This window comes from Zootermopsis nevadensis, unplaced genomic scaffold, assembly GCF_977971745.1.
Source record: "Zootermopsis nevadensis isolate Lab colony 2312 unplaced genomic scaffold, Znev_1.0 Znev_ptg000023l, whole genome shotgun sequence".
In the NCBI taxonomy this organism is placed as follows: domain Eukaryota; kingdom Metazoa; phylum Arthropoda; class Insecta; order Blattodea; family Termopsidae; genus Zootermopsis; species Zootermopsis nevadensis.
Window position 1 is genome coordinate 4,182,678 of NW_028259155.1, and position 23,175 is coordinate 4,205,852.

Sequence of the window (23,175 nt, forward strand, 5' to 3'; positions counted from 1 at the left end):
GTTTTCCCTATTCTCAGCTTCTCGTTTTAATTCCTGGAACTTCATCTTCTTTTTTTTTAGAATGAAAATGAGATGATAATGTTGCGTCATATTGTGATGAATTGTAATTGTTTAATTTTAACCGTCTAATCACAATAAAATATTGTAGTAATAATATTTTAATATTTAATAAAATATTTTATTGTGATTAGACGGTTAAAATTAAACAATTAGAATGAAAATGTTAATCTATGCATAACCTCCCGGTTTTTGAGAAAACAAAATGATAATTTGTATTCTTGATTTCTATTTTAGATAAGTTTGGTCGGAAACCTGTGATTCTTCTAGCCAGCCTCGTGTTCACAGCTGGTTCTGTGATAATGGGTCTTTCAAACCAGAAAGAAGTTTTGTTGTTGGGACGTGTTGTTGTTGGCGTCGGAATTGGTAAGTTCATATTTTCTGTTTACCGCCACCGGAATGTCGTACGTCCTCATAACAGAATTCGAGTAATGTTACAAATTCTGTCAACGGAAAAGTACATTTTCATATACTGTCCTGTCCAATTTTGATTTTCTATTGTAGCCTGAATATGTAATTTGCCAATCTTCGAGTGTCCCATACAAAGTTACATTTTATATACAAATTAAGTGGCAATTAATCGACCCTTGTGACCAAGTACAAAATAATTAAATTTCATTAAATATTTTAGGATTTGAAAGGTCCATTTGGTTGGACGCATTGTCGTTTACCAATCTTAGCTGAGACTTGCCTTCATTGTGTTGATATTTGTCACGTAATTTAAGAGTGCTTTGTGGTCATGCCATAAAACAGATGGTTAGTCACGTCAGGTTCACCCTGAGCTGTGAATGAGGGATTTTAGTGGACAAAGCGACACTGAGTTCTACGGTTTTCCCGTGTCACTATCATCTCACCGATACCCCATGTATGCCCACGTATCATTTGGGGTTAGATAATGAATGGAACCATTAGATGCCCCAGTTTCGCTGACACGTGTAGTCCAGTCGCTACCATAAGTACTTAATGATGATTCAGTGTACCCATTTGCATCGCCAGCTATTCAAGTGGGATTTTGTGTTGATAAACGACAGCTTCGTACCCAATTCTGGTATGGAGAAAGAGGCTCGATATTGACTATGTGGGTGACTCATCATATAGGAGTTCGGCGTGGGGTATGTATTTGGGGAAAGCTCATAGAATTATAAAGCCAAAATGTAATTTAAATTCTGAAAATATTGTTAACATTCATCACGTAAAAGCGAATTTCAATTTGCTGACGAAGAATTTGCTCTGAACCATTATAAAACCGGAGAAAAACTCAAGAAGATAGACCGACTCACTGATAATTAAATAAATTAGGCTTTAATGTAAAAAAAGATTGCAAAATCCGGCTTTGGACTTATTTATGGGCGGCATTACAAAGCGGTTTTCTGTCCAAATACTTTGTTTTCGAAGCTGTTGAGATGGTTCAACCCCAAGAAGTTTTAACTCTGTTGGTGGTTTCACTCGCAGTCAGCCCTGGTACCTGGTGACGAAAACTATCTCCACCAATCAGGAAACACCTGACGCTGCCCGCTGGCCTCCCATTGGCTCGCTTTCAGCTTCAAATACAGTCTTAGTTAGCTTGTTGTTTGGCTGGAAGTGTTACATTAAAATCTGACCGTCAGTTGTAAAGTTGTAAAGTGGAACGTCGTTCTTTTTTAACCAAGTGACAAAGGCTGATGGTCAGAGAAGATTTTGTAAGTGCCAGTCGCTGTGAAAGCTTCGGTTCCTACTCCCAGTCGTTGAACTACAAACAGGAACCAAAGAAAAGGTCTTTAGCAGTAGCTGTTATCAATTTTTGTGATACGCAGCCCTCTCGGACGGCAGTGGGTTTACGGAGAGCCGATACCCTGTCTTTGCCACGTGCGTAAGTGTAATAATTCTGTCGCGTTTGTGACAATTTCACCTTTGACCACGGCGGCTGGCGCCACTGTCGTCAGAGTTGTTGCGGGTCATTGACATTTGTGTTACTGGAGCTTCTCGTGCCTGGATGGCGACGTCATGGCGGAGATTTCCTCACGTGATTGTGGAATTGCCTTGGGATTTTTCCACCCAGTAATTTTTTCGAGAAAAACATGTAGGTGTTAATATGAACTTCGTTTGTGTTGTCCAATTTTAACGACAGTGCTAAAGTATAGACAGATGTTAAAATAACTCTGAAATATTGCCATGAAAATGTTTTCAGCTGTCCTCGAATGTCACATTCGGACAGACATCGACCACAATGCCCTCTCTTGTCCTCTACAAATTATATGTGATACTCAGATGCTGTATTGAAAACATGTGTGTTCACAAAAAAGAAAACTGTTGAGTTAAATCATCATTCAACTTGTTGCTGAAGTAATTTTCCACGAAAAGTTTTTTTTATCCAAAACCCAGTGTCATATGATCGTGAAATATTTTATTTTCCCACAGTGGATAGATGGCCCGTTGCTGTGAGCAGTTATTCATTTCATATAAAGTGTTATATTTTTTTAATCATAACCATATTTCCCAAACACGAATTCTAATTTAGTTCAAAGATGGCTGTCTTCTGGGTTGTCGCGCAGTGTAGTATGGTAGAAATTTTCAGACGCGATATAAGTGCTTACTGCCTCCATCATTAGGGAAATGACTACACTGAAGATGGAGGCAGTAAGAATCTCTGAAATATCGTTGAACTTATATAACACGGCGGAATTAAACAGTTGAGATTAGGCTCAATAGTTAGAAGCCTAAATGAATAGGTTATTAATTCCTAGATAAAACTTTGACTGACTAACAAATTATGTAAATTATCGACTCCACGGAAAGGAATTTCGTTGGGTGTTGATATATTTATGAAGACAAATGATTTGGAAAATTATACGGAGAAATTATTATTTGTGTAACCTGTTGGGTTTTTTTACGTGTATTTACTTAGTGTTCGTATAGAATTTGGCTCGTGACCCACAAAAGGAAACCTCGCGTTCTCAGATTTGTCTTCGTGAAATTGGAATAAGTACCCCAATTGAAATGCTGTTATCTCTACGATAAGATAAATATTTAACAAATAGGCTAGGCATCTCTGTCAGAACGAGGGAAGTATTTATTTATACTCTTTATCATCAGCCCAGACTCTGTAGCGTCGAATGAGAGGATGATAATGAATCATGAATCGGAAAGGATGTGGAAGGAAGAGGTTTTGGCCTAATTTAAGATATTGTTACGGAATTTACCTGGAGGGACTTAGAAAATCTACGTAAAACCCTAGTATGGAAATCCGTTTCGAGATTTGAACACGAATTAGGACGACGTTAGCATTATGTTGTATTAACAAAGTTATACGTATAATACTCTTAATATAATCATCTTGAGTGTCTGAAATAGCATATTCCGTGTCTGGGTGTGGTCATAATGTTTACAGTAAGCATGTCATACACGCGTACGATATGGACTTATATTTAAGCTTCACAAATCAGATCTTTCAGATAAACTTTTGCGTCTGGTTTTTTTTTGCCATTTTCTGGATTAAATATATGAATAGAAACAGTCACAGAGTGACGCAGTGCGACGTCAAACACTAAAATAAGAAATACATTCATGGCAGGTATAAGAATTCTAGTCTAATTCAAGAAAATACAAAGTTGAACTGCGTATTGCGTAAGCTTGTTTGTTACGACAGGACATTCCTGAATGAAAATGAATTTTCACGATGCATGACGAATGAGATGGAATGTTAGTTGCTATGACTACAATACGTAAGAACCGCCAAGTTTCTTGTATCAAACTCAGTATTCGGAGGATTTGCGATGAAGAAACAGAATAATTAAACTTACGTGTCTTAGGAGGGTTAACCATACAAATATAATCCTAATTTATAAACTCCGGCTTTATAACTAATCATATTATCATAAGATTTCCGTCTTCTGGGTTGTTGCGCTGTGTAGTCTAGTCGATGTTAACCAACGTTTCAGAGGTCATACTGCCTCCGTCATCAGAGTATGAAGATTTCTGTCTTCTGGGTTGTTGCGCTGAGTAGTCTGGTCGATGTTAACCAACGTTTCAGAGGTCATACTGCCTCCGTCATCAGAGTATGAAGATTTCTGTCTTCTGGGTTGTTGCGCTGAGTAGTCTGGTCGATGTTAACCAACGTTTCAGAGGTCATACTGCGATGACGCCCTGATGATGGAGGCAGTATGACCTCTGAAACGTTGGTTAACATCGACCAGACTACTCAGCGCAACAACCCAGAAGACGGAAATCTTCATACTCACCGCTGTGAGAACCTCAAGTCTTACATATTATCATACTTTGGTCATGTTAAGAATCTGGACAATATTTTATTATTTTGAGCACAGTTATGGTCTAAGACTGACGCCCTAAGAAAAAGAACAGATTTAAGATGTATAAGAAGATGATATTAAAAAAAAATTATCCCTTAGAGGTAGGAATTGAAAGGAAAATTAGTGAAATTGCTTAGTGAGGAATTTACAGTTTACTTTATTTATCACATAAAATTAGGGTGATCAGATCAAGGATGATGGGCGGGGAATGTAACACGCATAGAAGAGATGAGACATCCACACAAAAATTTATTCGGAAAATATTTAGGGAAAAAGACGAAAGGATAATATTAAAATAAACATTAAAGGAACAGGATAGGATGAATTAATCTGGCGAAAGATAAAGACTGATATTCGTGAAGGCGGTTATGAACATTCGAAGTCTATAAATAACGAGAAATATTTTCGGGGGGGTGGGGCAGTCAGTATTTTTTGAGGCCGAAAGGTGTTTGTGGAAAAATCTGAAATATGATTCATTTTTTTAAAAAAATTAGATTTTTGTTTGTGGTAAATTTAATGACCCCCGAGGCTGTATGGAACAAATGAGACTTCGGAAATAATAAATTACAGTGTTATATCGGTTAACGTTACGTAATTTCTACTGCTGATGAAACGTAGTTAAATAAATAAATAAATAAACAGTGGTAAGAGGATTCATCATCGTCTGTGCCCGTGATTGTGTTTTATTATCGTGTGTTTTTTCAATAACGGAAGTAATGCTTCATTAGATGCAAAGAAATTCTGGGAAGTTAACTGGAAGAACGCATCTGTAGGTAATTAACATCGTAAGACTTGAGGTTTTCACAGCGGTGAGTATGAAGATATCCGTCTTCTGGGTTATTGCGCTGTGTAGTCTGGTCGATGTTAACCAACGTTTCAGAGGTCATACTGCCTCCGTCATCAGAGTATGAAGATTTCTGTCTTCTGGGTTGTTGGGCTGTGTAGTCTGGTCAATGTTAACCAACGTTTCAGAGATCATACTGCCTCCATCATCAGGGCGATGAATATGAAGATTTCTGTCTTCTGGGTTGTTGCGCTGTGTAGTCTGGTCGATGTTAACCAACGTTTCAGAGGTCATACTGCCTCCGTCATCGCCCTGATGACGGAGGCAGTATGACCTCTGAAACGTTGGTTAACATCGACCAGACTACACAGCGCAATAACCCAGAAGACGGATATCTAATTAACATCGTTTCAACAAAGAAATTTACAATCGAAACCTCCACAGAATAAAATAATGGATGGAGCTTTACTCCTGCGCCCTCTCTATACCTTCATGTCCCAGCGACTTTTAACTTCACGTATTGACAGACACTTTTACATTTACAATAAAGGACGCATTATCCAGAGTTCATTGTTTTGATTATTCTCTTATTAGTATTTTATTTACTTCCGTTAGAATTGTATTATGCGAAAGTAGGTGGCTCCACTGTGAATAAATTAGACCGCGGAAATTTTAAAGTATTTTAATATTTCTTCATAAGGCGTTAAATCAAAGAACCTTGTATTTTTTGTGTTCATGTATGTGTCAGTTTCCCCTGATGGGATATGCAAATTTCATTTAACCCTGCAACATATTCAGCCTTCTAGATTACTACGCTGGTGAAATTTTAAAATTACTATATGCAAGTGTGTATCTTGTTGCCTATATTAAATTATATTTGCTTATAAATACTGATCTTTATTTTAAACTGTCAAGATTGAGAACGTTGGTCACTAGATCGATGAAACCATCCATTTTAACCAGAAATATAACAACGTAGTTGAAAATGTATTTCCTGCGTCAATGTACAGATGTCCCAAAAAATATGTACACGTAATATGGAATTGTTCCGCCATTTGTCAGCTGTGTGAAGTTGAGGACAAGTTGTATCAACAATACTGGGTACCCCCCCACATATCGTGGCCTATTCTGACAACGCTTTTCCTGACAGATGGATAGGACGCATAGAATCTGTTGAGTAGCCCACAAAACTTTTTCTTGTGGGGTTACTTGCAGGACGCGGTGTACAACACAAAGCCATCAACACTAACAGAGCTCCGACAAGAAATTTAATGGTCTTACGCAGGCGTATCAACTGTAAATTTGGTCGCCGCTTGTCAGTCAGCTGTTCGCAGCTGTCAGCTGCGCCACTAAGCTAACAGTGGTCATTTTGAACACTACACTAGATTAGCTAATTTACTCAGTGCCAACGCTGACGTATGTAATGGTTTAGTTTATTAAAATGTATTTATTTCATTTATTGAATATGTGTATACATATTTTTGGGACAACCTGTACGTTGTTGATTAACTATTTCAAAGCTGTCGGTATTACAACGTATAAATTCTGTTTTGGGATACAAAGTTTCCAAAAATGTTTTACGGTGATCGTGTTTTTGTAAATCATGTATGATGCAGAAAGTTATCGAAATAAAACAAGATTAGAAATGGCTTATCAGGTTTTTAATGACGACAACGGCGTAATTAGGAAGCGTGTACCACTCATTTTAACACTTGTATCAACACAGTTTTTGTTGGCATAGCAAATTGTCATTATAGTCTTTCTGTCTGTAACTGGTAGTGTCTGGTTATTACAGGGAACAATGGACGTCATGTATTTCGTGACCTTTTATGAGTCAAGAAGAGCCTTTTATCGATCATAAGTATTCATAGTGAGATTTGAGGTGTTCTCGGTGTAAGTTACTTCCGAATAAGACATGATTGAAAGTATACGTTGATATAATTTTTTAATAAACTCATTAATTAATGACAGTACACTGAGTTTTCGACAACGCGGCCGTGTCAGAGAACTCTGGTTGTCGTCAGCGAATTGCTTGCCTCGAGGCCACGAAAGGTCTTCTCCCCCACCCTCCTTTTCTGACTTACCAACTCTGACTCTGCTAACTTTGCCACGCTGCACCCATCTGTTCTCCGCTGTTCGTGTTGTAACGTACGATTCTGACGTGACCTTGAAACATGCAATTTTTTTGGACGGCTACAATAAGGCGTTTTGAGATGAGAGCCTTTTCTTCCGAAATCCATTGTATTATATCACCAGATTGATTTATATAATTAAAATCACTTATTAGGTTGTTTCTTTATGTCGAAATGCTATCTTTCCCATTGAATGACACCAGTATTCGTGTAGACAATGTTCCTCAGATACATATACCGCATATTATGTTAGAGTTTGCGATGGAAATTTATTTTAAACCAGTAGACACTGTTTTCATTTTTCTTCCGATACTTTTCTGTAACCCTTTTATCATCATATAAGCTGGATAAATGAAAGAGACCAACGTTATACCTAAATATAGCTTTGGAGAAGCGGCTTGTACGTTGTATCGTTGCCAGGGAAACAAACACTCATTTCCAAGTTAACGGAGAAATGTTCATAAAGGCACTGTTGTCTCTCCTGGCTTTTTTTTTTGCTGGTTTAACCCAGTTTAATTTAACGACGTGGAGAGAGCCCTTCTCCGTTACAAAATAAGATGAATATATCTTGTTCATACAGCCAGGGGTTGAATTTTTAATGTTTTATTTCATAACTCTGCATTTTTATTTTGTTCTTGGAGCTTTAGGATTGACGCGTGCTTCATTTTTGCAAATTTGTTTTCGTATTAATATAATATCAACAAAATTAGTTTATTTATGTTAATATTTAAGTTAAGAGTAATTCCCAAACTTCTTTTTGTTGTGACGCTTGGCGTCTGTATGCCGCAGCCATGTCACATAGGTTATCAGGTCATCTGATGGCTTCTGTTCCTTCTTAGAGATCAGCGTCCCTTCTCAAACTTCATTTTCAAAGGCGTCTCGAGGCTCCCGTACGCTAAATATATGGTCTTTTGGCGTCCTCCCGATCATGAAAATCGCGATTTTTGATGTCGGTTTTGTTATTTCCATTGGTACACGGAGCCTCGTCTGCGGCGAAATTGGCGTCCTTCGATGACATCGGGTATTTTACTGGCTTCGAGAAGCTAAGAGTCGGATTTCTAGTTTCCTTTTCAACGAGGTATGGAGACTTACCTTGCGGTATATTTTGCGTCTTTTTCAGGCGTCGTGACACCTTTCGCTTTCTTCTGACATCGTGCCCAAATATATTCCAAGGTCTTTAGTCATATTTCTGGCGTCTTGTCATGGCACCGCGAATAAAGACGTCGCAGCGCTAGCCGTCGATAATATGGTGTCGTTCCCAATGTCTTACTGAGACTTACTTGCGGTAAATTTGGCTCCTATTAAAGTCGTCGCAATCTTTGGTGTTACGACTGTCAGCGTCACTACGTGTGGCGTCGATTTGAAAATATAGTGACCATTTTTGTGACAAGTGCTTTCCTTCGCCAACTCAGCAAACTTGAAGTATGACTGAAGACCTTCCAATATCACTGGGCATGATGTTAAAGAACCGACACCAGGCGTCTCGGTGCCTATCATTTCTGCGTCCTCGAATGACGCCAAATTTACCGCAGATAAGACCTCACATGGCAATAAGAACGAAGGTAAAAGTAATACGACTGCCGTCGGGACGCCACCTCAGAACACTAGGACTGTCACACAAACTCTTTGGTTAACATTGGGATCGGATTTATGAATTCGACGCCCGGCGTCGCGAAGCCTACCATTGCGAAGCCGTCATAGGCCACCAGGAATGTGACCCAAAACCTTCGGTTGACATAGGGAGCGACTTTAGAAAATAGACGCCTGGCGTCGCGACGCCTACCACCGCGACGCCATCGCAGAACACCAGAAAAGTGATCAAAACCCCATCGGCTAACTTTGGGAGCGATTTTAAAATTTCGACGCCAGGCGTCGCGACGCCCATCATCGCGGCGCCATCACAGGACCCAACGAATGTGACCCAAACCCTTCCGTGAGCATTGGAACGACTTTCGAAATTCGACGCCCGGCGTCGCGACGCATTCCATCGCAAACCCTTGAAATGACGCCAATTTTACATCAGACAAGTCGCCGAATGACGCTGAACAGTCAACTAGAAAACCGACGCCAGGCGTCGCGACGCCTTCAGGAGACGCCAGGAAAGGTGGTAAACCCCTTGTACAACCCTGAGCACGATGGTAGAAAAACGACGCCAAGCGTAGCGACGAGAACGGTCATGGCGGCGAGGGGATGGTGGCGGATACTCAGCCTAACCTAACCTAACCATCGTCACTCTCTTTTACTCTCATTCTCCTCTCATTGCCTCTTCTCCTGTCGTCCGATAACCTTCCTTTTTTGCACTTCTCTCGTCTCTACTTTTATCGCCTCTACCTTTCTCCTATTCTATTCTCTTCTCTCCCTTCACCTCTGTTCACTTCTCTTATTTCTACTCACTTCTTATCTTATCCACTTACTCCTCTCTTACGTTCTCTTCAGTTGACTTCACTTGCCGTCTCTTCCCTTCTGTTCAACTGAGTGACCCGTCTTCCTTTGTCTCTCAATAACCTATCGCTGTGGTGCGCAAACAGTGTTCCGTGGCACACCGTTGTGCCGCGATATTTTTACCCCATAATTATAACCATAATGAGCTAAATAACTTTTTGTTTTCTTCATTATGGTCGGGCAAACAAAATATATCGAATGTTTTTATGCAAAAGATTCGACAGTAATTGGTAAACATGTAGCTATTAAATGGGTTCTAGATTTTCATAATTAGATAATTATTGATGTCTAGTTTTAATTTACTATTACTAATTTACTATATTATACTTACTTATATATTTACTAATTTAATACTATGAAATAATTACATATAAAAATATGAATAAGTATCTTTAAAATTTAATGATTACAAATAGTTAATAAATTTTGGATAAAACGATACGTATAAATATGTTTTAATTTATTTCAAATAATGAATATATTTGAAGTAAATGACGTATTAATAAATATGGATAATTGTGAACATCAAATAGAATATTTCTTTGTTTGGGGTCGATTTGTAAGAAGTTGTTGAATGACTGAGGATAAAAACATCTCAAGTCAGCTTATCCGTTGCATCGCCCGAAATAAGTTCAGATTATTACCATTGTTTCTCAATCAGAGACCGCAGTTTTAGTCGGCCCGCGTACATTATACTGTGTCATTTGTGATGGAAATATACATATCTGACGTCACAATGCATGTTTTATTAATCTATCAGTAATTAGCGCTGACTGTCACTGTTAACTGATTCTTCAGCTTAATCAAGAGATAAAATCAAGAACTCTGACACGTCTTACTGATTAACTCTACGAGTGATGAACGCAGATCGTAAGAAGAGACATTGAACTTGATACTTAAATATTAATCTGTTAAAAGCGGTGTCAGATATCTAAGTAATATGTTATTTTGTTTATTTATTTATCTAAGATTTATTTTTCAACACTCTTAGTAGCTCAGACAACATAGCGTCTAATGATAGAATGAATCGTGAATAATAAATTGTAAAGGAATTGGAAGGAATCGATCGTGGCCTGATTTAAGGTATTTTTCCTGCATTTGTCTGGAAGAACTCTGCCTGCGGGCCAACATTTGTATCCGGGGTCTGTCGAGTACGAAGCAGTAGTGATAAGCACTGGACTACGACGTACGGTCTGTTAAAATTATTGAGTAATGCATTAACTTCTTTAATTTTTAATGACACGCGTTGTTTACTATTATTTTTAATAAACTGTCATGGAGTTTTAAGCAATTCATAACCTTGTGGCCCGCGAGTTTATAACAGTTAAAAATAATCTCATATCTCGGTAAGACTGAGAACTCATTCTGTATACAGTAAATTGCATGATAAAGGTACATTCTATAACATTTTAGATGGAATAACTTCAGGAAAGATTCCATTGGGGGAGACCTAGACGTAGATGATAAGGTAATATGAAAATGTATGAGATGATAAAGTTGCGTCATATTGTGATAAATATATATTTGTTTAAATCTTGTCAGTCTAATCACAATAAAATTCCTATTAAATATTAAAATATTACCATAATTAACATTTAAATATTTAAAATATATTAAAATGATGTTCTCTATCGAAATGTTCGATTTACATTAGATCATCACTTTTTAAACATTTCGATAGAGAACATCATTTTAATATATTTTAAATATTTAAATGTTAATTATGGTAATATTTTAATATTTAATAAGAATTTATTGTGATTAGACGGACAAGATTTAAATAATATATATGAAAATGTATATAAAATAAATAGGATTCGAAGTTGTGAACAGGATTTATCTGTAGTAGTTTTAACGGCGATGAGTCACCCTGATTATGGAGGCAGCAAGGACCTCTTAAACGTCGGTAAACTTCTACCAGACTACAGCCATCTTCAGGATTTATCTGACTTGAAGGCTGAAATCTTCTGAACACGTTATGGACGATAGTAAATTTTATCTGAGCTTGTCAGTACAATTTCTCCATGCGGTATTTTCAATGAACCGGTTTTGATGTTGTATACAGTGGCCAATTTTTTGTAGTCGTGAGATTGCAACTGCGAAGTTTGAAGATTACGTAATATTTTTTTGTTACGGCTGAACGCTAATGAGGGTAGAATACGTGATATTTTAAAAAAAGAAATTCTCCTCCATCATCGTTGTGGCGTTATCAGACACGTGTATACTAAGCAAGTCCGTACACAACACGCGATTATTTCAAGGGAAATCAATAATAACGTCTTGCCCTTGGCTGCATTTTGTTACCATGGCAGTTAAATCGTAATTTTTCTGGTCTCTGGCCGAAATGTTCATAAATTTTGCTTGGTGGTTTAGTTGTGCTGTACACAGATTATACTAATGTGAATCCATGATTTTCCTGGATATTTATTTAATTTTATGTCAACAGAAATAAAATAACGAGGAAAAGAAGACCCTTTAAGTTAGGGGCTTTCCTAAATACTTTTTCATACTTCAGTCCGTACCTCAAAGTAAACACCACACTTCACCATTACAAAGATCAAATGTTTAACTCTGCTTAAGGATGTAGTTCTTGTTCAGTGTTAATTATACGAAACAGTTAATACAAATGCATTTATTTACTATTAAAGAAGGTGGGATATCTAGTTACTATTTGGATTTGGAGTTAAAATAAACTTTGCCCTATATTTATTTATTTTTAATTCAAAGACATCGCCAAGTCCTAACAACATGGCCGCCTCTAACTCTAGAGTGTAGTCTGGAAGATGTCCACTATCTACCAGACTACACGACGCAACAACCCAGAAGATAGCAATTTTTACCAAATTTTGCCTCCCCACACGTCACTCCAGAGAGTGAAATAATACCACCGAGGAGTACAATAGAAGTGGTCACTTCGTATCCGTCTCATGATGATTAACACCGACGGGAATATGTTTTATTTTCGCTTTTAATTCTATTTCAACGTTATAACCGGATCTGAGATACAGTATGTAGTTTCGCGATTAACTTTTGGTAAATTCCCCAAATTCGTATCGCTTTGGTGGTGATAATGTGACCTCGAAACTTCGGTTGGCACAGTTGGACTTCATTTTCGTTGTACGCTACTTTGGCTACTCTGACTGTAGTCTCAGCAGTTGTTTGGTTAATTGTAACATTTCGGCCTGCGCAGGGCAAAACGTACTATACCTTACAAGTATCTGCGAACCGAAATTCAATCCTGTATCCCAGTGCTCATATTGACTGGATGTGGTACGGAATGGCTGGGGGTCTATAACACGTTATTAAATAGAAATTCGTGATAAATCAACGTTAAAATGGTTGTCTATGGAACAGGTTTTAAGGGTTTGAACGTGTTTGAATTTTTCCGTGAATAGGGATCATTGAAATATGTTTTAATTGCTGAAAAACACTTTTGCCAAGAGAGAGGATTCTTCGATGTTCTGCCAACTGCTACAAAACAATGGTTCAAAAGTGAACGCAATGACGAATAAACGAAGGGAAAAGACGATGAAAGGAATGAACATATTTTTATTTTATATTCTTGGTCATCTGAAATGTTCGTCACCAAAAATCATTTAGGTTACAGATGTAAACAGGGTGACATGTGCAAGGCAATGAGTAATTAGAAACACGAAGATGTCTATCTTCTGGGTTGTAGTGTCGTGTAGTCTTGTAGAAGTTTACCAGAACTTCAGAGGTTAATGCTGCCTCAGTCATCAGGACGAAAGATTAGCTTGATGATAGAGACAGCAAGGACATCTGAAAATCTGGTAAAATTCTACAAAACTACACGGAGCTACAACTCAGAAGATAGAAATCTTCAGACTCATCGCCGTGAATACCTCAGATCCATATAATAAATACGTACACGTTTTTAATTGGAAACTTGGGGGGTCCTCGCTTAGATTAAAGGATAATACTGAAGTGAATTGTAAAGACGTAAGGTGTACAATGTGGACAGGATTTGTTTGGCTCAAGACATTGGACTCATGTGGGTATAGTATGGACTTTTGAGTTTTGTGAAAGACCGGAAGTTCCTTGGCTACCTTGAAGAAGGATTCTGATCCATGAATTTAAAATCATGGGGAATGATCTCACAATCTTAAGTAATGTTTTTACCTTCTTCTTTGTCTCTGAAGCACGTTACAACTCTTTGTACACTGCGTACATTGGCATGAAGCCATTATATTTTTATTTCGAATTCTCTAGGCAGGGATGTCCAGGTTGCTAACGAAGTATTTTTCTTTCTTGGTCTTATTCGTATGTTGCATTTGCTTTTTCATCTAAAGTAGATCATCATGCAAATTTGACAGATGTGACGTAAGTCAAAATAAATTGATACAAAATCGAGGTTATTTTGAAAAAAAAATGTGATGGGAGCTTTTGAAATTTTAGCTTCGTGTTTGGTTTCACTTCGTAATGTTGGTAGAATGAACAAGAAGATTGAATTGGGTAAACTCGTATTTCTCAAGAACTATTACAACTCCAAGGGCATGAGGAAAATCACGCATCGAAAGGACAGAATTCTGAAGAAGTTCTCAGAAAAATCGCAGAGGATCAACAGAAGATTTAACAATGAAGTTGAGCAATGGTGGAACTCAGATTAACTCCAGATCTGTTCGCAGACGTCATTCTGGGTTTGATTATAAGACTCGTAGTCCTTTGGTAAAACCAAGGCAATAAGGAAAAACGTTTCGCACGAGCTCACAAGGAAAATAATGGACTAAGGTAATATATTTCCTTAGAAATGGCTTAGTGAGATAAATATGAATGTAAGACGTTTCGGTTTGAATAAAGAATTTTCTTGCGATATTTTGAAAAGGGTGTATCGTTTTTTACAGGTATTTTCCTCTTATGAAGCAATAGTGAAAATAATTTACGATAAACGTCAATGTTTAAGGATCAAATTTGGCGAAGAACTGTCATCTGACTGCGTGAAGTCAGATTGTCAAATACTCCGACGAATGTGATTTCTTGGAAACGATGTTTAATTAATGTTACGTGCAAGTTACGGTACAACTGTTTTCAAAACTGAAAGATTGTTTTCAAAAAAAAAAAAGATGATATTTTCATGCGTGATGTAACTTCATGTAATTCTATCAGAGCAGTGATGAATCATCTCTGTAGTTATTCAAATGTTGGAATGGTCAAGAATCGACCCAGATATGAATCCCTTCGATAATATAATATGGAAGGCAATCTGTAAACGTGTTCCTTGCATCACTACCAATTACTTGAGACTTCAAGGAACTAAATATTTTTTTCTCCGACAGCTGACCTTGCCAGAAATAATTCTGTTTGTACAGATTCATTGCAACGTTATCGGCTAATGAGATACTCAACATTTTCCTGTTAGAGGACTTTGAGACAGGGGATTCGACCTTACAAAGAAGTTTTACAAAAAACAAAAATGATTTAGACACCAGAAGAATATCAAAAATTGATTGAGCAATCAAACAGGGGAGCAGAAATGGATATTTTCATTTTCCATGTGCAGTGATAATTTGAGCAGTGGCCAAAAATTATACAAAATGAATACTATTTCAGTATATCTCTATGATAAAGCTGTTCCTGAAGTTAATTTTACCACAGAAGACGTAATTACCACTGATTTCATTGATGGTTTCTTCACAAACAACTTCTGGTTTCTTTCTGTCCCAAATAAAATATCCGACAAAATGTATTCTGTACTGACGGATGCCTAGGAAATGTCAAAGGTCCTGGTATCAATCATGACATGAAGTATATTTATCGCGATAAAAAAGATTTTTGAAGACACTCAGCGAAGAGTTAGGTCATGTTCTGAACCTACACATACTCCAGTAATTTTTACAGTGACGACGATACGTCTGCGTTATCATTACGTAGTCTTGAAGCACTGGAAAAGATTTGTCATCCCTGAATGTTATTGTACAAAAATTTCTTTTACATCAGTGTTTCGCTTTGCTCAAGAACCGATAATGTAAATTTTAAACACATAAATCCTGTGTTGTGTTATATAAACTTCGTAAGGACCCTGGTTCGAATTCCGTATGATCGAATGAGTCTTAGAGTCGAATTTGATACACTGTTTATTGAAAGCGTCAGTCTTTATTTTGTACTAGAGTGAGTCTTATTTGTTACGTTTCTAGTTCGTGTGAAATATCGATTGTTCTATTTCGTAAATATTTAGATATATACATATGACTAAGCTCTTTGATATTATAAGCTTGGGAAAATCCCAGTATCGCTGCGATAAAAATAAATTTTAGCCCAAAAAATTCATTTTTTTTTTTAAATTTTTAAAAGCAGAAAATATTTTCTACGTAAATTCATTCTGAAATTTCATAAAATTACAACTCACTCATGTGTTGTAATTTTATGGTAAGTCAGAGACGAGTTACCGATTCATGATGCACTCTTAGGGAAGTCTTACTAATGGAAAATTTTATTCTCAAAGTACGATACATTATTCATACAATGCTCATCGCATACAATTCCTGTTTAAAATTAATGTCGTCCTATTTCCATGTTAAATAGCTTCATTGTAACTACAGTTCTTCTATTTCGGAAAGAAACTTACTTTAGATATTTGTAGTTGACACGTCACAAAATGTCCGCAGATTTGGATGTGTTCTTAGGCATTCTGAACTTGTAAAGCTGTTGGTTGAAATCAGTAACAAGAAAATTAGCCGATTTCAACTTATATTTCATGAAATGCTGGACTAATGGGAGAGATCATAAATGCTTATAACTTTCGGATCGAAAACCCTCAAACGAAGTGATAAAGGAAAATAAGCTTGGACGTATTTTTCTGCAATATATTTAATTGATAAATCTTATAAATAAAATAACTGTGATGATAATATTAACTTTGTTTGTAACATACCGTTGTGTTTGACGGATAATGTATGAAATTCCGCAATAGTGTCTTAAGTTAGGCTTCCTTCCATATCCCCTTCAATCACTGTCAGACAGCTAACAGCTTCGTTTTAATGAATTACTAAAGAAAAAGATGATAGATCCATTCATCGTCATTATAAGTTTCGTCTCAACAAACCTATTAACTGTAGCATGATTAAACCTTAAAATCTGGGTTAAAAAAGTATGTAAATACGATAGAATTAACTCGTAGAGGCTCGAGGCTTACCTTGTTATAGTGGAAGTGTCACGATTTGAAAACTGTCATCTCGTATAAATTTTATACACATTTTCAATTCACAGGCCAACTTTAATAATTACTTTACATGTAGTCGATCGATCCAACTTAATTGCTTTCTTACATTAGTAAGCTTTGATTGTGATAGTTTAAATCGTGGATATCAACGTAACACCAGGGCAAACAAGAGTTTAAGTTTAATTGGGACAAATTTTGATAAGTATGTTAGTTTTACTTTCAGAACTTGCATTTTTAGGTACACAACGAAGATATGCCTGTATGCAATCTTTTTAAAGATACGAAAAACTACGCATAACTTATAAATCTTCTGTAAATAAAATGTGAAACAATCTTTGACCTCTAATGTTGTATCATGATTGTAATAAATCCTGGTGATGGAAAATTACACAAAGTTTGTAAATCTTGTTAAGTAGAGTACGTCATTATTTCTTCATATCTAGTAAAGTGAGTAGTTTATTTCCTAAGTACCATGTTGATAAGATTAAGAATGATACATTTCTCTTCGTTGAGACACTTTTTTAAGCTTAGAAAGTAGTGCATATGATAGCTGTTTCTCAAGACATACTCTGAACGTGGTAGATAAATTAATAGAACATCCTAAACATATACAAAAAGAACGTATTCATTCACACATGCCATCGGTTCGGTCGATAGCCTCTTTGAACCGAAAAAATTAGCCTTGACATAAAACAATAGTACATCAGCTTTCTTCGCATACACACAGCAGAATGGATTTAGTTTTAATAAAATATATTAGGAACAAAATTTATATTTAAATTAGATCACAACCACATAACATGAACTCTTTTTTTTTTACAAAAAAAAAACCCATTACGTCATTACGTGTTTGCACGCAAAAAGATTACGATCCACGGGCTGGACATTGCACGTGACTTTCTGTATAATTTACATAGTTGACATGCGCCAGTGTGTTCCTCCCCCACGTTGAAATTCACCATTGCACTAGAACTGTGTGCATTGTGCTCGAAGGATCGGGAGAAAATAGTCAAGTTGGCTCACCTGATGCAACAGAATTGTAGCCGTTTTTGCAGTAAAAATGTGGATTCCGAAAACGGGCGACATGAAAGTTGTAGCTTTCAAATCGTGAGGGAACAAGAACTGGGTGAAGAAATCGATAGTTTGTTCTATTATAGGCTAAGAAGAATGAAAATTCAAAATATTATACAGCATATAGTTTTTTAAGGTCAGGGGTTAGGAAGGATATTGCCAAAATTTAATAACATGACGCTTTCTAGATGACTGCAGCAAATTCCATTATTATTTGACGAGAATCAGTTCGAATTTATGATAAGTACAACCAAAGATAGAAGACTTTATAGAATCATTGGAAAATGCAAATGTTTTGTCTCCGCGTATATTTATTCTTTTGTTTCAGGAACGTATAATATGCCAAATTGGTAGCGTTTCAAAATGATATTTGTATGCGATTTTACTGAACTGCTTATATCTTGTACATTTTTTGTTTTGAAGAAAGTGTTCTTCTTCTTTGTAAAGTAATTTACATTTCATGATAGATAAATTGAATTTCAGACATTCAAAATATTATATCTGTTATCAGTATATATAAATAATATATGAAATCAGCGATAAATTTATATTATTAATAGGCGTTACAGGAATAATATTTGATTAATATAATTTAAGAAACGTCTTTCGAAAGAAAGAAAAATCAAAAATTTAAAATTACCTACTTTCCACGATACATATCGATGTTCAGAGTATGAAAACTGCATTAGAACAAAACACTGTCTGGTCGCGCATTGCCTGTTGCGTGCGTGTACTATTACACAGCGAAGCAAAATAGATTATTACGTGTTAACGCTGAACAGTGGTAACCCGAAATAGCGTAAGTCTCATCACACAACTCATATTTTCCGGACACCAGGGCGACGTAATATTCCGAATGAATTATCGTAATTAGTTGTCATACTGACAGGTTTGCTATTACACATTTTTGTTAGTGGTCATTTCATTACATTACATTACTTTACATTACATTACTTTACCTTACCTTATCTTACGTTACATTACTTTACATTACATTCAGCTACCACAGACCCATCTTAAGCGTAACTAATTCAAGTTAAATAAGCAAAGTCTTAATCAAACTTATCTCAATTGTAAAGCATGTATAAAGGAAATATTTAGAATAAAGCCAATATATAAACTTCCTTTCCGTATAGACGTATTTACGTCAAATTCTCCGGAACCGTGGTTCCACTGACAACTTTTTCAAAGACCATTACGTCACTTCATTTGTACATTGTAATGAAGTGTACAGTGGAATCTAGATTTTAATTATGTCGGGAGTGATACAGGTCAGTGAATCCTTTTATAAAAATGGTGAGTATAAGCTTGCATGAAAACAAAGGTGGATAAATCTGATTTGCCAAGTTTGTTTTTTCCCCCAAGATTTGTTATAACTTTATCATTCGAGGAACCGGCCGTTGGATTTCAGGCATGATCTCGTCAACTGTGCCTGTGTATATAGCTGAGTCATCACCGCTGCGACTTCGTGGGAAACTTGTATCCTCTCATGTTGCCCTGATAACAATGGGACAGTTCATTGCTTCGTGTGTAGCTGGCGTTTTCAGCAGTGCGCCCCATAATGGTTGGAGGTTGGTGGATTGTGTGTGCCACATTTACACCATACTGCTTCGCTGTTTTATCCTCAGTTGTTGCATGGTCTTATTTTTGGCATGTAAATTTATATATGTTTTGCTTGTTGCCACACGTGTATCGCGTTATAGAGTAGACCTAAATTTCATATAAGAGTAGTTTCTATTAGTTCTCACCAGATGTCCTGTATAAGCATACTAATACTTGAGTCAGTTTAACAGACTTTTATTTTAAATCTGAGTTATTATTTCCCAATAAGTCGCTATTAAGGCAGCAAATTTGTAATGGATATGTTAGCTAGATTGTCAGGCCTGTAATTTTGATATTTTTTTTATACCTTTGCATCTATTTATTTTTTGTGTTTATACTATAATGAGTAGCAAAGGTTTATTTATTTATTTATTTAGTGTTCTGTCTGACGACAGGTCCATATGAACAGGATCCTTCCATCCTTTTCTCTTCTCGGACTGGGACCTGTTCATATACGTTCTTGGCAGATGATCCAGAAGTGGTTTGCCATTGCCTTCTTCTGTGTGTGAATGGAGTAATTGTTGGGATGCCACGGAGAAACCGGGGAAGCCCCCGGAGGAAAACTCCATACTTACATACAGACCACCATATTTATACTCACTGCCATGAGAACGTGAAATCTCATACAGTATAATTATATTTATCATTGGTATCATATTTATAGTAGCAGGACATTTGCATGTACTGAATTTTTCTTTAAAATGATGACGATTTTTTTTTGCAAATTTTTGTTACTAATCTATATATATATATATATATATATATATATATATCAGTTGTAAAATATTAAATTTTTTCTTTTGTTTTCAGTTTATCAACAGTTCTTCTCTTTTATAAATGCTTCATTGTGGAGCTTTGCTTTATTGTGTCAAGTTATTAGCTAGCATGTTTGTTGTTTCCCTGCAAAAGGTGTGGCAAGCATGAGTGTGCCTGTATACATAGCAGAGAGTGCTTTTCCGGAAGTTCGCGGTCATCTGGTTACTCTGAACACCATATTCATTACCGGAGGTCAGTTCATTGCCTCTGCTGTATGTGGTGCATTTAGTTCTCATCCTCAAGGTTGGAGGTAAGAATGCATTATTTCAGGTAACATACGTAACATTTCAAACTCTTGAAAAGTGAATAATTAAATAAAAGTATGTTCGCGTTAAACTTCTGTTTGAGAAAATTTTTTACTCTACTCTCACAAATATTCGCTGTAAAAGTTTTTAACTTTTATTATGCATTTCATGTGCCATGGGACCACTATTCTATTCTGCACACTGTAAAATTCTTTCCTTGTCCACGATTTTCCGTTTTGTTTTGTGTTTGTGTTGGGATTCTGCCAGTATTATTCTATTCCAGAAGGGTTCCATGTACAAAGTCATTTGAGAAGCCTTATCATAAACATATTTTAATATAATTTTGAGGTGGTTTTGATTAGTGATCCTTGTCATTTCTAATATCACCATTACGATGAGCAGAAGTAATTTTAGAAAACAGAACATTGGTAATAATGAAGATGGCTGTTTTCTGGGTTGTTACATCGTATAAACTTCTACCAGACTAGTGCAACGACCCAGAAGACGACCATCTTCAGGCTCAATGCCATGTGAACATCTCACATTGGTAATACTCCTCGTAAACTAACTAATTCTTATTTTTGTATACTTAGCGGCTGAATATTAGATGGAGATATAGCATTTATATCTCCTCTTTTGGGGTTGAAATCGTATTTTAAGGATTCTGTAAAAAATAATTTAAGACTTGAATTAAAAATACGTAAGCTGAAAATTTATTGTACCTATAAATATTTAGTGATCACAACTTAAAAGGTGAGTTGTCAGATCTTTCTTTTTCCTTTTTTTTATTTTTGTCTTTGCCTATTTTGTGTGTTCATTTATTGCTGAGCATTTATGTTGTTCAAAGTTATACTTTGTTATAACTAGGATTTTGTGATCTCATGCATCGCACATTTTCACAACTTCAAGTCCATATTATAAAAACAATATTATTTTTCAGTTTTTTTTTTGTTTTTAAATGTAATTCTTCATTTGAATTTTGAAGCAGCTGATTACAATTCTTCTTCCACGTTAAAATATGGCCAGAAGGGTTGTAGGTTATGTCATTCAGTGACACATAAAATCGTGAAATATGCATAATTGATATTAATGCAATTATGATTTTTATGAATTCTTAACAAATGATTGGTTTATGTTTAATATGTTGGTACATTATTACAACTTAAGAAGCTCACAGCCTATTACTGCTATAATATTTTTATAGCTTTATGCCTTTATTTAGAAGTATGATGTTACAAAAGTTTAGTTTTATTTAATTTCTTATTATACAAATAACTTTTGTTATATTTTCATGTTATGTACATTACAGGTACATGCTTGGTTTAGCTGCTGTGCCAGCTTGTATACAATTCTTTGGATTCTTAGGAATGCCAGAAAGTCCTCGATGGTTGGTTTCTCAGAAAAAGTAAGTACATAATTTAATTCTGTTTTTCTGCATAAATATTTTTCTCGGCAGTTCTGTTTCCAAGAATAATAAAATGAAAGTGTAGAAGCACTTGTACTTTTAATTATCTACAGTTGTAATACTAAGATACTCAGGCTCGTGATGTAGAGAATCAATTATGACGTCGTAAACCTGGTGGTAGTACCCAATCAGGCACCATACTTCATTGCCCATGTACATGTGACTGACTCCAGGCAACCCTGATGAATGCACCAGAATTTTCACACTTCACATGTTCCCTAACTTTAATAATCTGTTAATTTGTATTAATTTTGCAGAATTTACTTTTGCTACAAAAATTCTTGGGCCAGAATACTGATCCTTTAAGCACTGTGTTTGGTATATAATTCCATAACAGCAAAAGGACTAATAAGTCATTACTAATTCATGTTTAATGATGATCAGCTTTCCTTATTGTTTCATTATGACTATCATATTTGCTGTTGTCATGGAACTGTACAAAAAGAAACACCTTTTATGTTACCAGGTACGGTGAAGCTTTGAAAGTATTGAGATCTATACGCGGGGATGATTTTCCTATTGAGGAGGAACTGGAAAGCATTAAACAAGCCTGCGTGGAGGAGGAAAATGAATTACGAGCACGAGAGCAGTCAGGAAGTAGAAGTTCTGTCTGGTTACAGATCCTGACAACAAAATACACTCGGAGAGCTTTGTTTCTTGGCTGTCTACTTCAAGGCATTCAGCAACTTTCTGGAATAAATACTGTCATGTAAGCTATTATACAGCTACTTATGCCATTGTGATGCGTGGTATGTCATATTCCGCTAACCCTAGGGGCTAGGTGCTCTGCATTTTGGATTAATTTTCTGCGTGATGTATCCGTGTCATTTCAGAATTTTAGTTTCCCTGGAAACTTCAGAACCTGTACAGTAGCGTTATGTTCATATATTAGACATTTTTACTTATCCTATCGTCGTGGTAAGATGTTCATCAGTTAACAGACTCGCCTGCATGCATATTGCCCTTATATTATTAACGAAGCAGATTATTCACCCTCACGCCCCTATATGAGCATAAAATATACTTGAAAGTTTTGAATTAAAAAGTTGTTTGGTGTTGCTTTGATAGTAAATTGAAAATACAGGGGTTGAGGTTTCC

General features: G+C 36.2%; 1 protein-coding gene across 7 annotated transcripts in view; it reads left to right on the plus strand.

The window, feature by feature from the left end:
• The window catches only part of LOC110831268 (proton myo-inositol cotransporter-like), a 55,258-nt gene that overhangs the window by 16,913 nt on the left and 15,170 nt on the right, over positions 1 to 23,175 (plus strand). For 5 of the 7 annotated variants that reach the window (XR_015536670.1, XR_015536671.1, XM_087354370.1 and 2 more), the window contains exons 3-6: positions 295 to 423; positions 19,361 to 19,520; positions 21,922 to 22,017; positions 22,544 to 22,786. Coding sequence is in view for 5 of the 7 variants with exons in the window: in XM_087354370.1 (XP_087210496.1) it covers positions 295 to 423; positions 19,361 to 19,520; positions 21,922 to 22,017; positions 22,544 to 22,786 (628 nt within the window). In the remaining 2 variants the exon portion in view is untranslated. Of the gene's footprint in view, positions 1 to 294; positions 424 to 19,360; positions 19,521 to 20,460; positions 20,618 to 21,921; positions 22,018 to 22,543; positions 22,787 to 23,175 lie in introns of those variants that run through there. The other 2 variants (XM_087354371.1, XM_087354374.1) reach the window with 2 other exon arrangements.